Raw genomic sequence first — 20,789 nt, 5'->3', positions numbered from 1 at the left:
ATGGATCAACTTTTAGTACCACAACACCTGTAGTTTAGTTTCATGAATCATGCTAAATTTGACAGTATACAGGACAATAAACAAAAGAAGCAGCATACTGCATACATACGGCGGGTGGATCATATACTATCCTAAATCAGGCAGCATACGGTAGCATGTTTTACACAGAATTTACTACCCCAATCCACAAAACAAACCATAGCCTCAGATCAGACCATCACCATCCGAAAGCAACACTACAGAAATGACCATCCAAGCCCCAACACGATGGAAGGGACAACAAACTAAAACACAAAGCCCAACGCCGTCGTCTCCATCACAGCGAACAAGGCCAGTCTGCCGCGCTCGCTTCCCGACCACCCGCCGGAGCTCTCCTCCAACGCCTGCCCCTCGCCGTTGAGCAGCTGCGGCTGCTGGCCGAACACGCCTTGCCCCTCTGGCTGCTGCCCGTGGCCGAAGGGTACCCCGGGCGCGGCCTGCTTCCCGGCACCCGCGCCGTGCGCGCCCGGCGCCAGCGCGTCCGGCACCGGCGGCGAGGCTCCGAGGGGCAGCTGGTGCGGATGCGCCGGCCCGTGCGGGTGCGGCATGCCGGCAGGGGATGGTCCCGAGAAGGGCCCGCCGCCTGGTGAGCCTGGTTCGCCAGGCGGCGTGGCGATGCCTGGGAGTGATGAGTCGTCGCCGGCGCCGGGCGGAGGGGTGGCGAGTGGCACGCCGAAAGGGGGCGCAACTGGCGTGTCAGGGCCAAAGGTAGCCGGAGCAGGAGGCGGTGACGGGTACAGTGGCTGGTCCGGCGACACGTCAGCTAGAGGGGGTGGCGGCAGCGGCTGGTCCGGCGCCGGCGGCGGTGGCAGAGTAGGCAGGTCCGGCAAGTCCGGTGACGCGTCTGCTGGCGGCGGTGCCAGTGGCTGCTCGGGCGCCGTGTCAACTGGCGGCTGAACCGGCATGCCCGGCAACGTGTCGACGGGTGGCGGCGCTGGTTGGTCTCCGGAAGAAAAGTCCGTGCTCGTCCCTGCACCGGCAAGAGTCGCTGACGGCGGCGTCACGAGTTTCGAACCGGCGGTCGACGGTGGTGGGAGCACGCTGTCCGTCGAAGGTGCCGGGGACACCGGCAAGGGTGCCCCGCACTGCTGCCCCGTCCAGGGCTCGCCGCTTGCCGCCCACACGGCCACACCTTCCTTGCTAATGATCTTCATGTCGCCGCCGTCGTCAAGGCTCAGCGTCCAAGGGTCGGCGGCGTCGACCCCGGTGTCCCACAACGAGTGCCCGCCCGTGAAGAGCTCGAGCCCGACCGGCGAGAAGGCCAGGTCGCACGCGTCGGCGCCGCGCCACCGGCGTGCAGTCCGACTCCCACACGCTGCCGCCGGCGCCCGCCTGCTGGACTTGGACATAGCACGTGTCGCCGCCGAGGCCGCCGGCACTGTCCACTGCGCGGCAGAGGTAGGCGGCGAACGACCCGGAGGGCGAGGTGAGGAACGGCTGCGCGCTCTGGCCGTCGACGTCAGGAACAACTGCCGGCGCCACGGCGGCGATGACCTGCTGCTCGGTGCTCCTAGAGATGTAGGAATTGGAGGAGACGGCTATGGAACTGGAGAAGCGCGCCAAGAGGAGGAGGATGGCGAGGGAAGCCATGGAGATCGATGTGTGGTGAGGCAGGCTGGCAATGGGAGGGGGTTGGGTTTTTGAAGCGAGTTAGAGGAGGGTTTGGTGTAGCTTTACAGTGTAGTGGTAGTAGGAGAGAGGTGAGCATTGCATGGAGCAGAGGGAATCTTAGTCCTAATCCTGTTTGGTCTAGGTTTCAGTCAGTTAAGATAGCTCATGCTAGTGTGGTTTAGTGCAACTGATTGGGATGATCATGGTTCATATGCCACTCTTATTGTACAAACCTGTTCCAACAGGTAGGGCATTAGGTGATAGGCTAGTGCAGTTGATATATAGCAGCGTCTACTAAGCTGCCACGATGCTACCTGCCAGAATTGAGAAAGGAAGCCTTTCTACCAAGAATTCAGGATGACTTGTACTTTGCCGCCGTTAGTTTGATAGACTAGCATGAACAAAGATGAAGCTCACATTATGCCACCAAGGAAGTCTAATACATTTGTCGCAAAGCATGAACCTATTCTGCAAATCAACGATAGACAACGGCAAGTTATAGATATATATCCAGAGGAGTCACACGACAATCATCGCTTATATGAGATCAATTTGTAACAGGACATTATAGTGTTCTTAAAAAATTCAAAATATAAAATGGGAAATATGAGCCATAAAAAGGTACAGGTTTCACATGACTAGTAATAAAAATGCGAAATTTTGCCATTCACTGAATGTTATAACAGAGTATAATCAAACATTGAAAATATTTGCAAACAAAAGTACAGATGTGGTAGTAATTCCAGGCATCAAAAGTAAATCGCACATTCATACAACACTAATAACCTTTCCTATTCCACTCATGACACATCGCATCATTCTCATACAATGTGGTAGTAATTCCAGGCATCTCAAGTACAAATAACTTAGCTCTGTATGTGATATTCTACACTCTAGTCCCCATGGATTGTGTAGCGCTCCCACTTTTTAGTTGGGTCATAGATCTGCAATATAATTTGAATCATCAGCAAACAAATGAAACTACTGTGAAATAAAAAGTGAAATAAATGAAGCATGGAAGATATAAGATTGTGAAATTGTCGAACCTCCCATCTTGAGGCCGGGAATATATGCTTGTTTTTCTCATACCAATGCCTCTCTACAACCTTCCCCGCGTGAGACTGCAATCATCAAACATGGTTTTAGAATGCAACATATGAGAAACTAGAAACTGCGAATAGGACATTGCAAAACATGCATCACCTCATCCTTCTCTTTCGTTGCATCGGCGATGGTACGGACATCCTCATGAACATCAAAATGGAAAAGCTGCCAATAGAAATCAGGCAGTAAATGTTTAAACTTTTAGGCCAGAAAGAGCTAGTCCATCTAAAAAACAGAAACATCAGTAAGCAACCAAATTTGTACATTAAATTATAAAATATTTTGGTTTCAGCTCCAATATTCTTAAAATGACAAATTAATGAGGATAAGAAAGAAAAAAGAAACTGCTAGTCTTCCTTGATAAAATAGAAACAGTGATCAGTTGTAAGAAGGTACAGACCACACAAGTTGAAAACATCAACACAGAAAGAAACCATCATGCATTAGTTACACATTAATATTTTTTTTACCCAAAAATCTAGAAAAAAAGCTATAGAACAAACAATGTATTTGAGCTGAACATAATATCCATGTGCCCAAAAAGAACAAGAATTACCGGTCCACTCTTGCCCCTCGCTTTGTTAATAATTAATTCATAGAAGCTGTGTTGCTGTCAAACAAAAAGAGGGAACATGGAATAAGAAAACGGTTCAATGAATCTAAACAAAACTATGTAACTTAAGAGAGAAGAAACTAAGCTTGCATACATGAGGAATGATAAGATCCTCCTTCACATAAAGCAGGTTCTCAACTGATGTTGTCCGTACTTCACGGAACTCAGGGGCAAGCTGCTGTTGAACAGCCCTTAGGAATTCTCCAATAGTGTCACCTTTACGAACCTGGCATTGTAGTAGGCTATGTTTTAATTGTGCAGTTCAAATTTCAAAGACTGCAAGCCCAAGTTCAGTTATGGTCAAAATTAACCTGGATAACTCTCCTGTGCCCAGTCCCATCCCAGTAACTGTAGGTAATTGAGAGAGGTTCATCTGAAATGTGACATAAAATGGTTGATCGTATAGGAATAAAAAATCATCCGAAATGCAAGTTATAGTACATTAATTAAGATGAATAATGCTATCAGAATGTGGCAATACTTTTGATCAACTCCTGCTCACGCAACCACTGCTTCTTCAGTCGTTCTCGTTCTGCTTGTTCCTCTGCCTCCCTCTCTCTGAAGGATCATTCTTAGCAAATAGCTTGCAGGTCAAATAAAGCTTGGAAATGAAGAATCAATCAAAACTCCTAAGTACTAGTCGCAAACTAACAGAAATACCTGTCTGGTAGAAAACTTGTTTCGACAGTTGGATCTTTTCCAAGTTTGATAGGGCCATTTTTCTTTTGAGTTTCTTCTGTACAGAATACCAAGAATTATGTTCATATTAGCTTCGAAGTAATTTTATAATTCTTGGGTAGTTTCAGGTAATAGTTTACGAGTCAAGACAGAAGACACTGAGACATGTCGCCAGTGTCAATAAAAGAGAACAAATCTGTTCTAGATTAAGCCATGAACAAAACCCATTTAATTCGCCTTGGTGTTTCTCTACAGGTCAACTATACACAAAATATAGTAATGTCGATCAAACTTCATCACCTCACCAGTTCAACAACTGAAGCAAAGTTAAAAGCAAATGGCTCCCATAGATATAAGCTTTCAAACTCAAGACTGCTACAGAAAGAAATGCAACACCAGAGTCCTCATTGGCCTAAAGCATCAAGACAATGCTTCACCAAAAAGCTTGTAGAATTTGAAAGCTACAGCGCAATAGGCAATTATTGGAAGACGGAAACAGGTACATGAACAAATTATATACATGTGTACATTTAATATTAATCATCAAATGATCCAGACTATGCTAGCAAACGAAATATGAAATGATAAGCAATAATCACCACACACAAGTAGGGAAATAGTGAAACAAAGAAAAAACCTTGTTCAATGCAATAGACCACAGATGGTACCAAAAAAAGTGAAAAGGTATGATAGACAAATGTCCATAAATGAGGTAAGGAAACAATAGAATAGTAAGACCACGGATGGGTTAGAAGGAGCGTACGATTCTCAAAATCATCTTCATCACTTCCATTCTCAATGTCATCACAGAAAGATAATCGTGGATCACCCTTCACTCTCCTCTTTTTCCTTTTCTGCATTTGTAATTCTTCTTCTCTGCGACAGGAAACACATCATGACATCATTGTTTTGTTAAGGGAAAGAATACATCGATATTTTATATCTAACAGAATAACAGGCTAGGATGCAAAGTTCAAACTCACTCTTGTTGCAACTTCTGAAGTTTCTCTTTCTCTTCCTCCTCGATCTTGGTTCGGATGTTAACCCTCTGCTCGATCATATAGCCGATAAATTAGATGGAAAGTCAAAAATGGTGCTGGCAAAAACTAATGTATGTAGAAATTGCGTAATTACCTTTTCCACATACTGCTCTCTCGTGACGAGACCAACTGTTTCCTTCTTAAATGCAGTCTCAAGAATCTGAATGTAACAGCTATTAATGTTAGCTCGTGAAACAAAAATTCAAAGGTATATACAAAATGTTGTGACATACTGACATCCTGCTTCCGAAAATTCAAATGATTATCAAACGACTGGATAACATATATATATATGGTCGTGGAACTGAAAACACATAACTTGGTCTGTGATATAGCAAACACAGAAAATACTATCTCTTCATCGGTCCCGCAGCAAAAGCCATGCGTGGAAAAGCTACTCGAAATTGGATCGTACAGGCGTAAATCAAACAGAGTAAAATCAAGCACAGATCAAGTATAGCCCCATGGCAGCTTTTGCTAACTCAAGTAAAGCTAACTAGGTGAAAATACAGGCAAATACAAGGTTCAAATCCTGAACAACGCTCGAGTTTTATTAGGAAAATGACATGGGGACACTAAAAATTATAGATAGGATTTGGTAGCGAGGCAGATGGGAGGGCAAGGGAAGCCGCCGTGACAGCAATTACCTCGGAGGTGCTGGAGCCGAACTGCAGGAGGCCGGGCTGCCCGTCGGCAGACTTGTTCTTCAGCTCCTCGATCTTGCGGCGCTCCGCCTCGCGCTGCTTCTCCAGCCGCCGGATCTTCACCGCGTCCTGCGCCGTCCCCACGTACCCATCGCCGAACCCCGACATCCTCCTCACCTCCCGTGAGGGAGCGTTACGCCCTTCGACCCTCCTCCTAGGTCAGAGTATAGTTGCGGGCCTCGGCCGGGCGGAGGGCGGAGGCGACCGCCGGAGCGGGGGAGAGAGGAAGGGAAGGAACAGGGATTTGGCGTCGGGAGCGACTCGCTGCTGCGGCGCCGGCGAGCCACGGAGTGCATAGGTAGGTTGTGGGCCTAACCGACTTACACCTTTTTTTTTTAGAGGAAACCGACTTACACCTGACCCCTAATTGAGTTGGGCCAGATCATTCAAGGCCCACGACAGCCCAACAGTCAGCTTACTTCGTCCTTGAATTAGCAGGCTCATTTATTTTTCTTTTCCCTTCAGAAAAGCACTCATTTCATACCCCTAATTGAGTTGGGCCAGATCATTCAAGGCCCACGACAGCCCAACAGTCAGCTTACCTCGTCCTTGAATTAGCAGGCTCATTTATGTTTCTTTTCCCTTCAGAAAAGCACTCATTTCATTTAGAGAGGTTGCACTGCAACTCAGACTATTCACAGTGCATGCATACTCACATCTATGAACGCACGTACCTAAAGAACCGGCAGTATACACTGATCCACATTCCAAAAAAAAACGAAAACATCTACAGATGTGTTCCATATTGGTATTTGTTTTCCCTTTCTACGATTACTGACACATGCTAAAACTAGGGCCCTTGCATGTGTAGTTGGACACCAGAGTCATAATCTCATGACTACACCGGTCAGAAAAAGGGTACAGCAATTTAACTAATACCGAGAGCGATCTACATTCTAGTAACAAAAACAGGGGAAGTTTTAACAGTCATATACCATAGGCTCAAGAGCCATGCAGGTACAAGTTCAATTGAGCAAGGCTTCCTACTGACGAAGAAGAAACGAGAACAGAAATTCAGAATCTTGTTGCCAACAGACAACATGCGACGGCAGGCATAGACGGGAATTCAGCTCCCTCACGACTTCAGATCGCTCCTGATCTCCATCCTGGCTTCCGCGAGCAACTGCCCCCGGCCTGAGGCATGGTCCAGCTCCAGCAGCGGTGGGGATGGCCCTCGGGCTGCCTGAAAACTCTGTGGCGCGACGGCCGGCGGCACCAGCGCGTTGGCACCAGGATGGCCGCGGCAGGAGTCGGAAAAGACGCCGTGAAGTGGCCCAACGGGTTGCATGGATCGGATGAGCCAGGTTTCCCTTCCCCCAAAATCTCCTTGATGCACCATGTCTCCGGGTTTGAGAGCTGCTTTGTTCAGAGACTGCCAAGAAGATATGTAAAGGGTCACCGGCTTGGGCAGGTAAAGCCACCTGTACAGACCGGCTTTACCTGCCTATATAAAGCCTTCTTATAGTAGCTTATTTCTATTCCCTACATTACATATTCATACTCAAAATGCCAACTTGTTCGTGACCACTCAAAATGTCATAAGCAATAATGTCATCAGCATTTAACAAGCAAATATACACGATGATCATGGGACCAGTAAAAAGAATGACTAAATAATATATAAATATAATCAGTGCATTTATGGATCATACTACAGCCACAAGGCGTCCCAAGGGAACATAAAGCATTTCGGCAAGGCAGAGAAAGTTCAGTGAGCAGAGCCAAGAGAAAAAGAGTGAAACGAGGATTAAATATTTCCTGACCTCCTTGCATGTTTTTTTTTGTTTGAAACACAATATCCTTTCATGTTCTAATAAGTTTTTCTGCTTTTGCTTCAACAATACAGATGCTACACTGATGCTGCTAGTTATTCCCATTAAGTGCCGAAAATGGCCATATGAGAGTGGGTCACGCTTCCTTGTTGCCCGAGGCTGAAACTTCTGCCTCCTTGTTGCCCGAGGTTGAAACTTCTGTGCTGCACATAGGGCATACCTGCAATAATCAGAAATATTTTGTCAAATCTTGGGCCAAGATGTGTCATGGTTAGAAGTGTCCGCATCACATTAATTATAAAACATGTTAAAATTGCTGCAGCCAAACGGTATGCATAATGGGAGTACATCTGTAGCCTACAGCTAGTCACTGTGCCAGATAGTGAGATATCTGTCAAGCCAACCATTTGACAGGAAAACTAACTTTGACCTCACTACAGTTGCAGCAACTACATCGGATTTGCCAGCTTCCATGGATAAATAAAATTTTGAAGGCAAAGTTTTCTTGATCGATAGAGTATGACAACTCAATACAGACTTATTAGCTCGTGAATAAATAAACAGGAAATGGCTGCAGACAATAATGATGGCACTAGTACTTAGAACACTAATAGAAAGATGTAAATGTTGACAGACTGGAGTGATTGAAGGAACAAAAGGTATTTGAAAAGAGTGCGGACATTTAACTAACTTCCAAATCTCCCCATGATTAATGTGGTTGACCATAAAATACTACAGAAGTATTTTATCTAAACAGCATGCAAAAGCCTATATCCCCAACGATCCATTAATGCATTCAGCATATCAGCTTCCAAGGTTTGCGAATTTGCTGAACCTTTCAAATGTTACTGCGGTACTCTATCAAGCAAACAACAGAATATTGTTCTTTCAAATTTACAAATGGCTACCCTGATACTGTGTTCCTCAATACCATTGACATCCTATATTTTATATGCGACCATTTTTCTTAAATTTCCAATGGCAAACAATGGTGCAAGGGTACATCTAAAAACAGCTACACAATTAGAAGAAAAAGAACAACATCAGTACATACACCATGAGCCTGCCTAATGGCCAACAGAATTATCTTGAAGTTTTTGGTAAAAAGAAACAATGACTAGAAGTAACTATCAAACATAGTAATACTGTGCAACCTAATTGGGATGTAAACATTCCTCCTTCAGGTGCATGTGTGTGACATTCAAGGATGCGAGTACAAGTAAACTTTCTAGCCACTCAAATATGTAAAGCTTAAGAAGGTCCATCATACCTTATTTATTTGCAGCCACTGGTTTATGCATTCAGGGTGGTATGAGTGCTTGCAGGGAAGTGCAATCAAAGATTCACCTTCCTCAAATTCCACACGACAAATTACACATCTATCAACAATAATTATGCATCAGGACTTCATATACAGAACAAAAGGTTATTACAAGCTATTAAACTTTCAATTATTTTAACATACTGCTCTGCGTTGCCATCCTGAACATTTTGTGTCTTGTACTTCACTGAAGGTAAAGAGGCAAGTGTATCAGCAGAGAGACCTCTGCTTTCTGTACCAACTACTTCACCCAATGCGATTAGCTCCTGAAATCAATATGAGAACCATTAACATGCCATGTTGATGTTTAAAGCTTCAAATGAAGGGCTTGGGGAATTAAGGGTAAGACAACAAGAAATGCAACTTGCCTCATAAGAGTATTCATCTGGATCAACCTCCTGCCATGCCTCCTGGGTTTATAAAAGCATATAGAAGTGTAAACTGTCAATCATTCATCATAGTTAATTGATTACCAAAAGTATGAAAGAAAATAAGATCGATATGTGAACAAAGACATAAATTTCCTGTATGGAAATTGTAGGACTAGTTGGGAAATATGCCTCGATTCCTAGAGGATCTGAGGTGTGAGGACAATAGTAGAACCTGATCAGTTATAATAAATTACATATACTATGTTGCTTCTTGATCATATTGCTAGAAGGCCAGATAATTCAGTCTAAGTAAGGAGAACCCAATAGTAACACTTAATAACATCCAAACTAGACAAGGTTTCCTGTTTAGGTCCTGAACTCCAAAGAACTGTAAGAAAATAATGCTCATCATTTAAAGATGACAAACAAGAAAAAGTTGCAATCTAACTGAATAGCAATGAATCCTTGCTAACTTTTGCTAGAACATGCAGATAGCACTTCAAATGGCTGAGATAAAAGACTATGCATGTCCCCATGACCACTTCCAGAAAGGCCTTAGTCTAGCGTGGCTTTATTTACCATCAACATTTAAGCCACCATTCACATAGCAACAACATTTCATTTTCAGTTAGAAATGCATAACTAGAATTCAATGAATGAGTAATTGAATATTCCCTTCAGTGAAAAAGAAAACGCAGACCCCTAAAATCTATGCAATCAAAGTGCAACAATTTTCAAAGAGAAAGAGTAGATGTGTTTCAGGTAGGAAAGAATGACAACAATTTAACAAAAGGGAAGTGTCATGGTGTCAATAAAAACAAAGTCAGAATTATTATAACTGCGCCAATAAAATATGGCGCCAATCATGCTCAGTTTTACGGAATAACTTTATCCATCTTTGCATTAATCAATGAAGAAGCAATCACTATCACTAGTTTATATGCACAGAAATCAACAATTGAGGAGACAGTAATAACATTTTGTTTCTCAAGACCATTAATTGCAACTTCAAGTGAAACCCTTCTAACAAAGGTATAGTTTATCAACTATAAGAGATGAATCACAACCTGTGGATCATTTACATGATCCTCCTCATGCTCCACATCCACTGCTCGCCCTGCAAGGGAAAGCTAAAATTACAAACCAGCAGCCAACTAAAATGTGAACTGAGCTGGGGGAAAAGGAACCGTTTGTACTCACAATCGCTGAGACCAGCGAGAGCCATAAGTCGCGCAGCGACCTCACGCTCCTCAGCATCCTGCAGCGCGCGCGCGTAAGCCTCATCGTCCTCAAAGTCCGCGGGATCTACCTCCGGCTCCCCTTCCTCATCCTCCTCGAACTCCTCGTCGTAGTCGCTCCCCTCGGCACCCTCGGAACCCTCGGCGCCCTCGCCCTCGCCATCAGCATCGCCCGCGGGGTGCTCGTGGTGGTGGACGCGGAGGTGGTGCTCCAGCTCCTCCTCGTAGTCGTCCTCGCCTTCCTCGTCGTACTCATAGCTCCCGGCCTCGGAGCTCCCGTAGTCGCTTCCCTCGCCGCCGCCACCGTTCATCCGTAGCAACATGTACGCCCGCTCCTGCACCGATCCGAAGGACGGGTTAATCGGGGGGTCGAGGAACCCTAGGAATCGCCGCGAGGCCGTGAGATCTCGTCGCCGCTTACCTGCTCCTGCAGGACGCGGGCGAGGGCGAGGTCAGCCTCCTCCTGGCTGAGGGCCGTGAAAGGCCGCCTCGACGCGTCGGCCGCAGCCGCGGCCGCGGCCGCGGCGGCACCATCGTCCCCGGCCCCGGCGGCCGCCGCGGCAGGTGGGGGCGGATTCGAACCGGGGTTGAGCTCGGCGCTGGGCTTATCGCCGCCGCCGCCGCCCCCGCCCCCGCCGCCGCTCCCCTTCGAATCTTCCATGGCGGCCGCGGAGTCCAGGGGCGGTGCGGTTCGAGTCCAGGCGTGCGGTTCCGCAGAGGGACCGGAGGGGGGGGGGGGGGGGGGGGGGGGGGGCGGGGGCGAAGTCCAGGGAGGGGCGGAGTCCAGGGATGGGCGGACGCACAGGGATTGACGGACATACAGACGAGCGGACACACCGTGACTTCGTTCTTTTTAGGTAGTATTTGTTTCGAAATTTTAAGTACTTGAATTACTAATAGTTGAACTACCAAGGGTTTAATTATTGGTACATGTACACGACTGTACACTCTCAACACCCGTGTGTTCAGCCTGTTACACTTTTTCTGACTGGCTCATAATGTGATCAGGGGACTGCTCAAATACTGCCCAGACACAACACACTCTCAACACCCGTGTGTTCAGCCTGTTACATTTTTTTCTAACAGGCTCATAATGTGATCAGGTGACTGCAGAAATACTGCCCAGTCACAACTCACGAGTCGTCGGAAGGTGTGTTTAGACTGGGAGAGTTAGAACTTTTGTTGAGCCTGGGAGAGCTGAACCTGTATCGTTCCGATTGGTAAATGCAATGGGTCCTCCCAACAATAAGAAAGGTACTAATTTTCTTCTTTCCCTTTATCATATTATTTTTATCTTTATTAAGTATCCGTTCCAAGTACACGTCTCACGAAATACCACTGGATAAGGTCCTGGCCTTGCCGTTGATGCTCTTGAACTTCGAAGAGAGCGGCAACGAGCCCGTTGTGCCGCAATGACAGATGAGCAAAGAGAGGAAAAGAACAGGAAGCGTCGTGAGGCATACAGACGGAAAAAGAGCTATGCAAACAAGGAAAATGAACCAGGTTTGACCCTGTTGGATCCAAACTGACACTTTGATCTTGTGCTTAACTGTTGTTTCCCTGACCTTTTCCTCATCTGAATCTTCTTTTAAATCTACGGCAGGTTGTAACATACATGTTTTCAAATCGAGTAATGCTGATACTAATATAGCCAAACATCCAACAGGTATTTTTGTTTTCATTTCTTGGTCGGCATTCTACATCTATGGATAACAAACCCATTTTTAATGTCTTTAGGAATTTCTGGCCTGAGACGAGAAAGTGACAGGGCCCTGAGTGACTTGAATTCAAATGATAAAAGGCTTGAAACGAACAAGAAGATGCGTGAAGCTTATCCGATGAAGAAAGACGTAACCAAGGGCGCAAAAATTTCATCAGGTGCGTGTCCTTCTGATGAACATACTCTGACTTGCCTATCATGCAGTTCTTATGCTTAACATCAATGTGAATGGAACTATATGTCTTCATGTGAATGGAATGCATGATAATTTTTGCTGGTGGACGTGTCCAACTGATCCCTGTGTAGACTACTATGGTGCTTTTCATAATAGAATCACCATTTAAGTTATGTTATCATCTGAATCCCGGTGAGATCCACTGCAGATTTAAATTTCAAGGATGGTGCTGCTGAAGAACATGCACACATCTCTAGCACTGTCCAGCTTCTGCCCGCTAATGGTAATTTGCCTGTCATGCAGTTCTTATGCTCAACATTGACGTGAATTGAACTATATGTCTTCACTTGAATGAAATGCATAATAGTTTTGTTTATTAGTTCAGAAATTATTAGAAATTAGTTTTTTGTGGTGCACGTGTCCAACTGAACCCGTGCAGACTACTATGGTGCTTTTCATAATAGAATCACCATTTAAGTTATGTTGTCATCTGAACCCTGGTGAGATCCACTGCAGATTTAAATTTCAATGATGGTGCTGATGAACAACATATAGAATGCGTCTCGTGCACTGCGCCAACCAACGAGCATCCCCCCACTGGTATGCTATATATGTTTTCATATGCTGTGATGTACACGCCCAGCTGATGAACAAGCACTAACTTGTTTGCCGTAGATGACGAAAATGATGCACCCATCACCAGCACTCCTATCGTTGAGCATCCCGCTGGTAATATGCACCCATCATTTTTCATGCCTTTCACATTTTATTGGTTCGACTTATAGTGGTGGTGTTCTTAATCAGATTCGACCCCGGTGGGTACGGTGGAGTCTAATCTCTCTGACGCATATACAGATGTACCACCAGGTGCGTGGAATCTTTGGTTTTGACCAAATGATTGGGATATATAATGTGCAACTACCTGTCCAAATTCTTCATTTTGTATACTGTATACGTTTTTAATATTAAATTTCATACTGCTGGCTTGTTTGTGTTGGTAAAATAATTTTTTATATCGTAATTAAATGCTAAGTTGTGTTTATTAAGTATGAATGATGATTGCAAACGTCTGATGGTGTGATCTTAATAATTTATTTACAGTAATTGGCTATACACACTTGCCCGCATGTGCGGATACCTCAAGTGTGAGTGTAAAGTCCTGTAAGACACGAACCTTAACAGACGATCAACGGGCTAGAAAAAATAAACGTCGTCGTGAATTATACCATGAGAAAAACCAATCGAAGAAGCAAACGAAGACTGGTGCAGAACGTAATCGAGATTACAAGAGAAGGTTAAAAGATTTCTGGGAAAACAATCTACACCCAGAATCCATCGCCTTGGAAAATCCTCAATTTACCCCTGAAATCATATTGCCCACCAGGGTCAATCCAAATTAATTGCTGAAGATATTGAAATCTTGTTGAACAGACCGCCGCTCTTCGTTCCATTTCCAGTTGATCAAGGTTTAGACAACAAAGAGATTGAAAAAACCAATAAATTGCCATCTGCACACCAACCCCGACGACAGCGTGTTCCTCTCGGGGAGAGACAAAACCATTTAGCCCGTCGCAATCTCTTATTTGAAGCCACAATTGGAAGAAAGTACTTGGGTCCCCCCGATGAGATCCCCGATGTGGCGAATGAGATCCCCGATGTGGTGGATGCTCCAACACAATCTAACGTCGTTAACACTGGTGAATGCCTCTTATTTTTTTTACCCTATTTCATTTTTAACACTATTTCTATTTGCATCCTAAATCAACATTGAATATATAGGAGCAACATACCCAAATCGAGCGCATCACGCATATCCAGAGACACAAGAATCCGCTGTTGGTGCATCAATCGTTGAGGATGGTAATTTATTCAAAGCTATATTTTTTTCAAACTCAACAAACTATTCAGCTAAACCTCTTTCTAATTACCAACGTGTCACATAAAACACTCCAAAACGCAAATGGTGATGATGATGTTGTATTTGAGGAGGACGAGGAAGAGGACGAGGATTATCTATTTGCGGGACAAGGTATTTCTATTAAAAAATGTTTATTAAAAATAACCTTTGATAAATTAATAATAATATGTTATTATCTATTGTATTAAATATAGAAGAAGAAGACGAAGTCGACGTGGAAATCAACCTTGACGATGAAGATAACGGTGTGCCAGATGTGTTGAATCCTTATGACGTGGTCTATGCCAATGTTCCATCTGAAACACATAAGTTAGAGGCGGTGGAGAATTGCAAGCACTGCAATGCTAAGAAGTTTGCGCACAAAACTCCAGGGTTTTGTTGTCGTAGTGGGCAGATACATTTATCCACCCCCGACACACCGCCTGAGCTTATGAGGCTGTGGACAGCTTCAGATGCTGATGCAAGGCACTTCCGTTCTAACATCAGATTCTTCAACGGTCATTTCTCATTTACTTCGCTATATTGTCACCTTGATCGCATGACCACGAACATGCGTAATGGAGGTGTGTATACGTTCCGTGCCTATGGTCAAATTTACCACAATTTACGTTCATTTGGTAAAGAGGAGGGTGCTGAACCAAGACATCTTGAGTTGTATTTCCATGATGATGATCCTTCGCTCGAGCTTCGTTATCGAAGATGTCGAGAGGAATGCTTAAGGAAAGACAAGGAAGTCATCGATAGGTTGGTTGCGATCATGCGGGGCAGCCCATACTCTGAGCATTTTAGGACTTTGGGTGCAGTTGATGATCTGGAGGATTATCATGTGGAATTAAATCTTGACCAAAGGTTGGACCAGCGAACCTACAATGTACCTATCACATCAGAGGTTGCTGCAGTTTGGATAGAGGGTAGCAAGCGTCATGGGCAGTTCGAGCATAGCGTTGTACTCCAAGGGAAGGATAGATCTATTCACGGCATTCGATCATACCATGGGTGTTATGATGCTCTGTCATACCCACTATTCTTCCCTAGAGGTGAGCTTGGGTGGCACAATTGCATCTCAAAGGTGGGAGTCACAGCGGATCAAGTAAATGCTGCCTGTGAACTCCGAAAGGCACGTGCAGACGGCGAGGATCTAGGTACATTATCAAACGCATATATTTACTTTTTCCTATGATTTAGTAATTGCATATATTTACTTTTTTCTATGATTTAGTAATTACAATAACAACTACATTCTCCATTCATGTAGGGAGTGCTGGAAATTTATGTGTCACAGTGCGTGACTACTACTGCTACAAATTTCAAATGCGTCCTGGTATTTTCAATCCAATGTTTTATGGCAAGCGTCTTTTTCAACAATTTGCCATTGATACATATGTTATTGAAAGCTCTCGATTAGATTACATCCGAAATAATCAGGATAGTCTCAGAGCCGACCTGTACCAGGGTCTTGTCGATAGTTTGAACGCTGGTGAGGGTCGAGCCGATGCTGTTGGAAGACATACTGTCCTTTCTACAACATTCATCAGAGGCCCTCATGATATGAGGCGTCGGTATATGGATGCAATGGCCCTGGTACGCAAGTACAGCAAGCCGGATATCTTTCTAACAATGACCTGCAATCCTAACTGGGATGAGACCAGGAATGAACTTTATCCATGCCAGTCAGCACAAGATCGACCGGATCTTGTATCCCGTGTGTTCAGGGCGAAGCTGGAGGCTATGAAAATAAAGTTGTTGAAGAATGATATACTTGGAAAGGTTCGGGCGTACGTGTATGTTGTGGAATTTCAGAAGAGGGGTCTACCACATGCTCACTTCTTGCTCATAATGAAAAGGAAATGGAAGCTCACATGCCCGGAGTAGTATGACCGACTTATATGTGTTGAGCTGCCAAACAAGAAGAAATATCCAGAGTTGTACATAATGGTGACTAAGCATATGATGCATGGGCCGTGCGGTGTGCTAAACCCAAATTGTCCATGTACTAAGGGTCGTTCTTCATGCAAAAATCATTATCCGCGTCCCTTCGCGGAATCCACCTCACAGGGTAAAGATTCTTACCCAATATATCGTCGTCGTGACAATGGGTCTAAAGAGAAGGTTCAAGGTTATGAGCTTGACAATCGGTGGGTTGTGTTGGAAATATGCCCTAGAGGCAATCATATTTCTTTGTATTCATGATTAACAAAGTGTTCCTTGAATATCCATGGATGACAACTTGTATTGATTAATGCTTATGTGAAGTATTTGTGAAACTCTTTACTTGTATGGATATTCTAAAATGTTCCTAGTCGGAGTTCATGTGAGGACACACATGAATATTAGACTAGCACATGTATTAGTTGATTGACTACGTTTCACAAGTCATGGACATGGAGATATCAAACTAATAATGTGGGTTCATGTGAGACATAAGACAGAACTGACCCAACACGAGATGATGACTTCTTATTACACAATATGTACGCTGTGTCCTAAGATCTGAGATCGTCGTATGTACTCAAGATGTGAACCGACTTACCTAGGAGCCATCAAACGCTACACCGTAACAGGGTAGTTATAAAGGTGGCTTTCGGGTCTGTTAAGAAGCATGCTGTGAGACATAGTCGGTCAAGATGGGATTTGCCCCTCTCTATAAGAGAGATATCTCTGGGCCCCTCGAGTGATTCAGATCAAGAAATGCATGGCCATGCTAGGGTTAAGAGTTAACCAAGGATTCCGAATCACATGATCGAGAAAGAGTGGTCGGCTTTAAGCTAGACCAAATATCGTGATGCAAAGGGAACATCATATATATGATATTGTGGCGGCTCGTCTGATATGATCTTTACGTGCGCATAGGAGTTGACATGTCTTGCTAGAGGCCACTATCTACTATTGGGTCGAGTAAGAGTACTCGGGCCATGTCTATTCGCATGTGAGCCCATAGTAGGGATGGCAACGGGTATATACCCGCCGGATAGTTCTATCCCATACCCGTACCCGTGAAAAAAAATTATACCCGCTACAATACCCATACCCGTGTGCGGGTACGAAATCGTTCCCATACCCGTACCCGTCGGGTAAAATAAACCCGATGGGTAACCCGTACCCGATTAGATACCCGCTATGCACATATTAAATAACACAAAACTAATAAATATATGATATAAATACAATCACAAATCATCAAATATAAGTAAATAAGAGGAAGACAATAATTAATAACATAGCAACAAACAAATTGATCAATTGTTTGAATATATATACCTATATGGATCTAATTTATTATGTTCTATGGATGATTGTTGCAGGTATAAATTACCCATGGGTACGTGGGTATGTGTAGTTCACACCCGTACCCGCACCCGCCTACCCGACGGGTAGAGGATTGTTCCCATTAACATACCCACGGGTGAAGAATTCATTCCATACCCTCCTTTATATCGGGTAAAACCTGTCGGGTATTCGGGTATCGGGTACCCATTGCCATCTCTAGCCCATAGGGTCACACACATAAGGGAAAGAAGCCTGATAAGGATGAGATCCGAAAGAATGGACTTAGGTGCACTAATGGGCCATTTAGGCCCAAAAGGGGGCACCCAAGGTGAGGCCCAAGGCAGCCCACCTAAGAGGCTATATAAACAGAGGAGGGGGCGCCTAAAAACCATAACCCTAACCTCTTCTCGTGCGCGAACAGTACCCTGCTACAGTACCCCCCTGAACAGTAGCGATGCTACAGTGCCGCCCCCTCCATCCTGTGCGGCAAGCCCTAGGTCGCCCTCGCGGACCTAGCAGTCCGGATCACGACGCTTCTTCTCGTATGTGTGGACTTCGTGGAGGTGATGCGCTTGCTGCACAAGGACGAGCCGTTCGTGAGGTGGTTCACGCAACTACACTACCGGCTTCCATCTGCACTACACCGACGCGCTACAGAAGTTCCGCAATCGCGCATCGAGTGGTAATCCCGTGATATATAACTGCAGTAATCCTGATTTATGTGGTAGAAAATTTTTGTTTTTGCTACCCCATATTCCAACAGCGGTATCAAGAGCCAGTGCTGTCTTGTTATAGATTCGGATATGTGCATATGGAGATATGCGTATTTTCAGATCGATCTATGACCTAGTTTCGTAAACTAGCTGCGAAGGTTGTGCAACGACATACTCCTACCGGTCGGTTTTCCACCATCGGAGTTAAGTGATGCACATAAACCCGGTCGCTGCGGTTGGAGATCAATGTGATTGGTCGAATCGAAACTTAGGTGTAACACCCCAGTGTTAATTTTACGCTAATCCCGTGTTTAATCTCTAATCGTGGCTTAATCGCGTCATTAGCGTTAATCGTGTTCGCATATTAAACATTATTTTAGCTATGTTCGACCCCGTTTTTCTCGATGATCCGAACCTCAAATCAACATTCGCCCAAAACGAAAGTTGTAGATCTTCTTTTTCTCTACAACTTTTATTTTGGCCAAATCTCAAGTTCCTATATCAAAATTTGAGTTTTGGACAGTCAAAGGCAAATAAAAAATGGTCAAATTGAACACTGTGCTTCTCTTATTCGACACTGTGCGCGCCCGACGCCCGAAGCCTGGACGCCGGCGAGCTCGTCCACGCGTCGACGATCGTTCCCCGACCTCGGCGTCTGAGCGCTGCCCTTATCCTCGCGCGAGCACTGGAAGCTTCTCACCCCTTCCCTTCCCTTCCTCGCCTTCCTCGCGTTCGCGTCGCGCACAGCACGAGCTGGGCGGCCGCCGTTCGCTACGCCGGCCATCCCCGTCGTCCCTGCTTCGATTCGCTGCGCCCCGAGCTGAGTAACCTCGCCCTCCACCTTCACCACCCCTCCCTGAGCCCGTTCATCCTTTTTCCAAGCCGAATCAAGCCGCCATCCGCCATTGCCGTTCGTCCCGGAGCTTTACCCCCCTCCGTCGAGCTCCCACCTCCGACCTTCCTATGCTCGAATTGAGCCCTCGGTGAGCTCCCCAGCAACCTCCTCTCGCTCCCCGACCTTTTTCCCGCCGAAATCCACCACCACCGCCGCCGGTTTGCAGCCGCGCCGTCGTGGCCGCCCGAGCGCCGCCGCTGCGCCCGCCGCGGGCTGCCTCCGTGCGGGCCCCAGCTGTGTGGCCGTGCGCCCCGGAGCTGCTCGGCCTCCCTGAACCCCGTGCCGCCCACTCCCGCCGCCGCCTTGCTCCGCAGTGGCCGGAACGCCGCCACCGCAAGCCGCCGCCGCCCTACCCCATGCGCGCTCCTATTCCCCGCCCCGCGCGCACGCCCCTGACCCCCGACCGCCCCGGTCGGGGCTCGGCCCAGCCGCGCCGCCGGCCGGCCACCGCCGGCGGGAGCCGCGCCGCCGCGGTTGGCCTGGCAGCGCGCCGGCCTTGGCCCGAGCGGGTGAAGCAAGGGAGGGGGAAGGCAGCTGGGCCGGCGCCCACTTACATGTGGGGCCCGGCTGTCAGCCCCCTTTTTAATGATTTTTGTTTTTTTATATATTCGGCTGATAATTCTTAATTGCATAATAAATCACAGGAAAATCCTAAAAATACAAACCCAATTTTGTTAGGTCTCTAAAATCAATATCTTCGGAGGAAAAATACTTGTGCATGTGAAATGTCACTTTTGCCCCTGATGAAAATTCAGTTTGCGTTTAAGTTAGTTTAATTAATACCGGTTGTTCCGTTGTTCCAAAAATTATGAAATTTATTCAGTAGATTACTCTTCGTATGGGTAGTTCAGTGAAAAATTTCTAGGTGCATGGCCTATGTGCATGTTTGTGGATCTGTTAGTGTTTGATTTCTTTTCTAAGGTTAAAATAAATACTTTCGATCATCAATAAATGTTGGCAAAATATTGTTTCATGCTTTATCAATAGCTCATCATTCTGGCAAATTTTGGTTGCTAGATCATGTCCTCAAGTTAAGTTTTTGCATTTGTTTAGTTTCTAGCTATATCTTTCACTTTCCAAAAGTATTGCTAAGCCATTCTTTTCTGCATGTTTCAATCCATCAAGTTATGTCATTTCTGGGTGAAGTATAATAACCCTTGTTTGACTAGACATGTTTGGCAAATTCTTATTGGTGAGTGCTTGCAATGATTTGAGTTAAGTTAACTTGTACGTCATGTTGAGGTTAAATTTAATTACCCCCTGTTATCAATAAATGCTGGAAAATCATGGTTGCTTGTTAATTCCAACAATATAAGTTAGTCCTGTATAAGTTATGTTAACCTCGCGAGAACTAGTTCATGGGTTGCTTGTATTTATTTTACTTTTATGCCTTGCTGGTTAAATAAATTGTCCTAGTTGTTCTTTCTTGCTTTATATCTTTGCTTAGCCTTTTCTAAGCAAGATAGTAATGCTTTTTAGTAGGAAACACTTCAGGCTAAAATTCTTGAATGAACTCTCGTGTTGCAGCACCAACTCTTGTGCCTTTTGAGTTTGATTGTTGTGTTTACTCGATAAATGATTGCCCAGTCATGTCTTTTCTTAATTGCATT

The 20,789-nt window shown here is 45.3% G+C and overlaps 4 protein-coding genes and 1 pseudogene across 5 annotated transcripts; 2 read left to right on the top strand and 3 right to left on the bottom strand.

Annotated features, from left to right (window-relative positions):
* Positions 1 to 33: 33 nt before the first annotated feature.
* On the bottom strand, positions 34 to 2,147 carry LOC120685467 (annotated as a pseudogene).
* A 148-nt stretch (positions 2,148 to 2,295) lies between these two features.
* LOC120685474 (protein XAP5 CIRCADIAN TIMEKEEPER) lies at positions 2,296 to 6,084 on the bottom strand. Of its 2 annotated transcripts, none has more exons than XM_039967432.1 (12): positions 5,733 to 6,084; positions 5,180 to 5,245; positions 5,029 to 5,093; positions 4,809 to 4,921; positions 4,028 to 4,100; positions 3,849 to 3,925; positions 3,679 to 3,740; positions 3,462 to 3,593; positions 3,311 to 3,364; positions 2,854 to 2,919; positions 2,697 to 2,771; positions 2,296 to 2,594 (listed from the first exon to the last, which is right to left on the bottom strand). In XM_039967432.1, exons 1-12 carry the CDS (start codon positions 5,895 to 5,897, stop codon positions 2,544 to 2,546), a joined length of 999 nt encoding a protein of 332 aa, XP_039823366.1. In that variant the 5' UTR covers positions 5,898 to 6,084; the 3' UTR covers positions 2,296 to 2,543. The 2 variants fall into 2 exon arrangements, with proteins under 2 accessions (XP_039823366.1, XP_039823359.1); XM_039967425.1 differs by having other exon boundaries at positions 4,028 to 4,103; positions 5,733 to 6,083.
* Positions 6,085 to 7,379: 1,295 nt separating this feature from the next.
* Positions 7,380 to 11,297, bottom strand: LOC120685461 (E3 ubiquitin ligase BIG BROTHER-related-like). Its single transcript, XM_039967406.1, has 7 exons — positions 10,913 to 11,297; positions 10,454 to 10,826; positions 10,321 to 10,370; positions 9,251 to 9,292; positions 9,027 to 9,148; positions 8,832 to 8,940; positions 7,380 to 7,781 (listed from the first exon to the last, which is right to left on the bottom strand). Exons 1-7 carry the CDS (start codon positions 11,150 to 11,152, stop codon positions 7,698 to 7,700), a joined length of 1,020 nt encoding a protein of 339 aa, XP_039823340.1. The 5' UTR covers positions 11,153 to 11,297; the 3' UTR covers positions 7,380 to 7,697.
* Positions 11,298 to 11,605: 308 nt separating this feature from the next.
* Positions 11,606 to 13,372, top strand: LOC120696138. The gene is made up of 8 exons (XM_039979284.1): positions 11,606 to 11,745; positions 11,839 to 11,994; positions 12,095 to 12,157; positions 12,229 to 12,369; positions 12,595 to 12,669; positions 12,903 to 12,986; positions 13,062 to 13,115; positions 13,191 to 13,372. The coding sequence occupies exons 1-8, from the start codon at positions 11,721 to 11,723 to the stop codon at positions 13,274 to 13,276; spliced, it is 684 nt and encodes a 227-aa protein (XP_039835218.1). The 5' UTR covers positions 11,606 to 11,720; the 3' UTR covers positions 13,277 to 13,372.
* Positions 13,373 to 14,183: 811 nt separating this feature from the next.
* LOC120695457 lies at positions 14,184 to 15,398 on the top strand. Its single transcript, XM_039978703.1, has 3 exons — positions 14,184 to 14,415; positions 14,499 to 15,250; positions 15,342 to 15,398. Exons 1-3 carry the CDS (start codon positions 14,244 to 14,246, stop codon positions 15,396 to 15,398), a joined length of 981 nt encoding a protein of 326 aa, XP_039834637.1. The 5' UTR covers positions 14,184 to 14,243.
* Positions 15,399 to 20,789: the final 5,391 nt, after the last annotated feature.

Source organism: Panicum virgatum, chromosome 2K (assembly GCF_016808335.1).
Source record: "Panicum virgatum strain AP13 chromosome 2K, P.virgatum_v5, whole genome shotgun sequence".
Taxonomy (NCBI): Eukaryota; Viridiplantae; Streptophyta; class Magnoliopsida; order Poales; family Poaceae; genus Panicum; species Panicum virgatum.
Note: the sequence above shows the minus strand (reverse complement) of the source record. Positions and strands in the feature narration are given on the sequence as shown.